The following is a 771-nucleotide window of genomic DNA, read 5'->3' on the forward strand; positions in this document are numbered from 1 at the left end:
ATGGGCTGCGGCGCATCTCAACCTGCTCCAAGGGCGGTGGAGCCAAAAGCGCCAGAGAAGGCCCCATCACCAAGCGGGGTCAGTACCGGCACAAACGGCATGTCTCGACGAGAGAACCACGCTCGTGGCCCTGAAAATTAAAGACCCATCACAAGACCTTGACATATGGGCTATAACCCCAGCACTTTTTTTCGCTCTGGGCTTGCCCATGTGGGCACTGCTGGCGCAATCGACATAGCTAAGCTTGCAAAAGCACGCCCATCCCAGACGTGCATACGCATATGGACCTTGTAATCTATCTGGAACGCGTAAAGTAATCCCCAAACTTCTGCCAAACCGCAGGGCAGCATGAGCGGTGCCGCGCCAACCCCCCCATCGCCCCCGCCGGCGACTAAGCCATCCACCCCTCCCAAGCCGCCGACAGCGCCAACTTCACCGCCTTCTCGGAAGGCAACCAATTCAGAATCCGTGAAAGGAGATCCGACAGAAACCAAGCCTGAGGCAAAGGCGCCACCGTCAAAGGCACCCTCCATGGCCTCAAGCCGCGCTGCCTCCACCGCCAGAAAGGAGCAGGAGGCCGCAGCAGCTGCAGCGGCAGAGGCGGCGGCTGCAGCCGCCAAGGCAGCCAATGAGGCGGAAGCGGCAAAGGCGGCTCGCCTGGCGCAGCTGGCGGCGGAGGCGCAAGCGGCGCGGGACGAGGCGACCGCAGCGGCAGCGGCGCAAGCCGCGGCGGTGGCGGCAGCGGCCGCCGCCGAAGCAGCCGCGGCGGAG

General features: G+C 64.1%; 1 protein-coding gene across 1 annotated transcript in view; it reads left to right on the forward strand.

The window, feature by feature from the left end:
* The window catches only part of VOLCADRAFT_119931 (uncharacterized protein), a gene marked incomplete at both ends in the record, with an annotated part of 28,056 nt that continues 27,285 nt past the window's right edge, over positions 1-771 (forward strand). The window contains 2 exons of the mRNA XM_002958302.1: positions 1-78; positions 343-732. Coding sequence (XP_002958348.1) covers positions 1-78; positions 343-732 — 468 coding nt within the window. The remainder of the gene's footprint in view (positions 79-342; positions 733-771) is intronic.

Source organism: Volvox carteri (assembly GCF_000143455.1).
Source record: "Volvox carteri f. nagariensis unplaced genomic scaffold VOLCAscaffold_91, whole genome shotgun sequence".
Lineage (NCBI taxonomy): Eukaryota > Viridiplantae > Chlorophyta > Chlorophyceae > Chlamydomonadales > Volvocaceae > Volvox > Volvox carteri.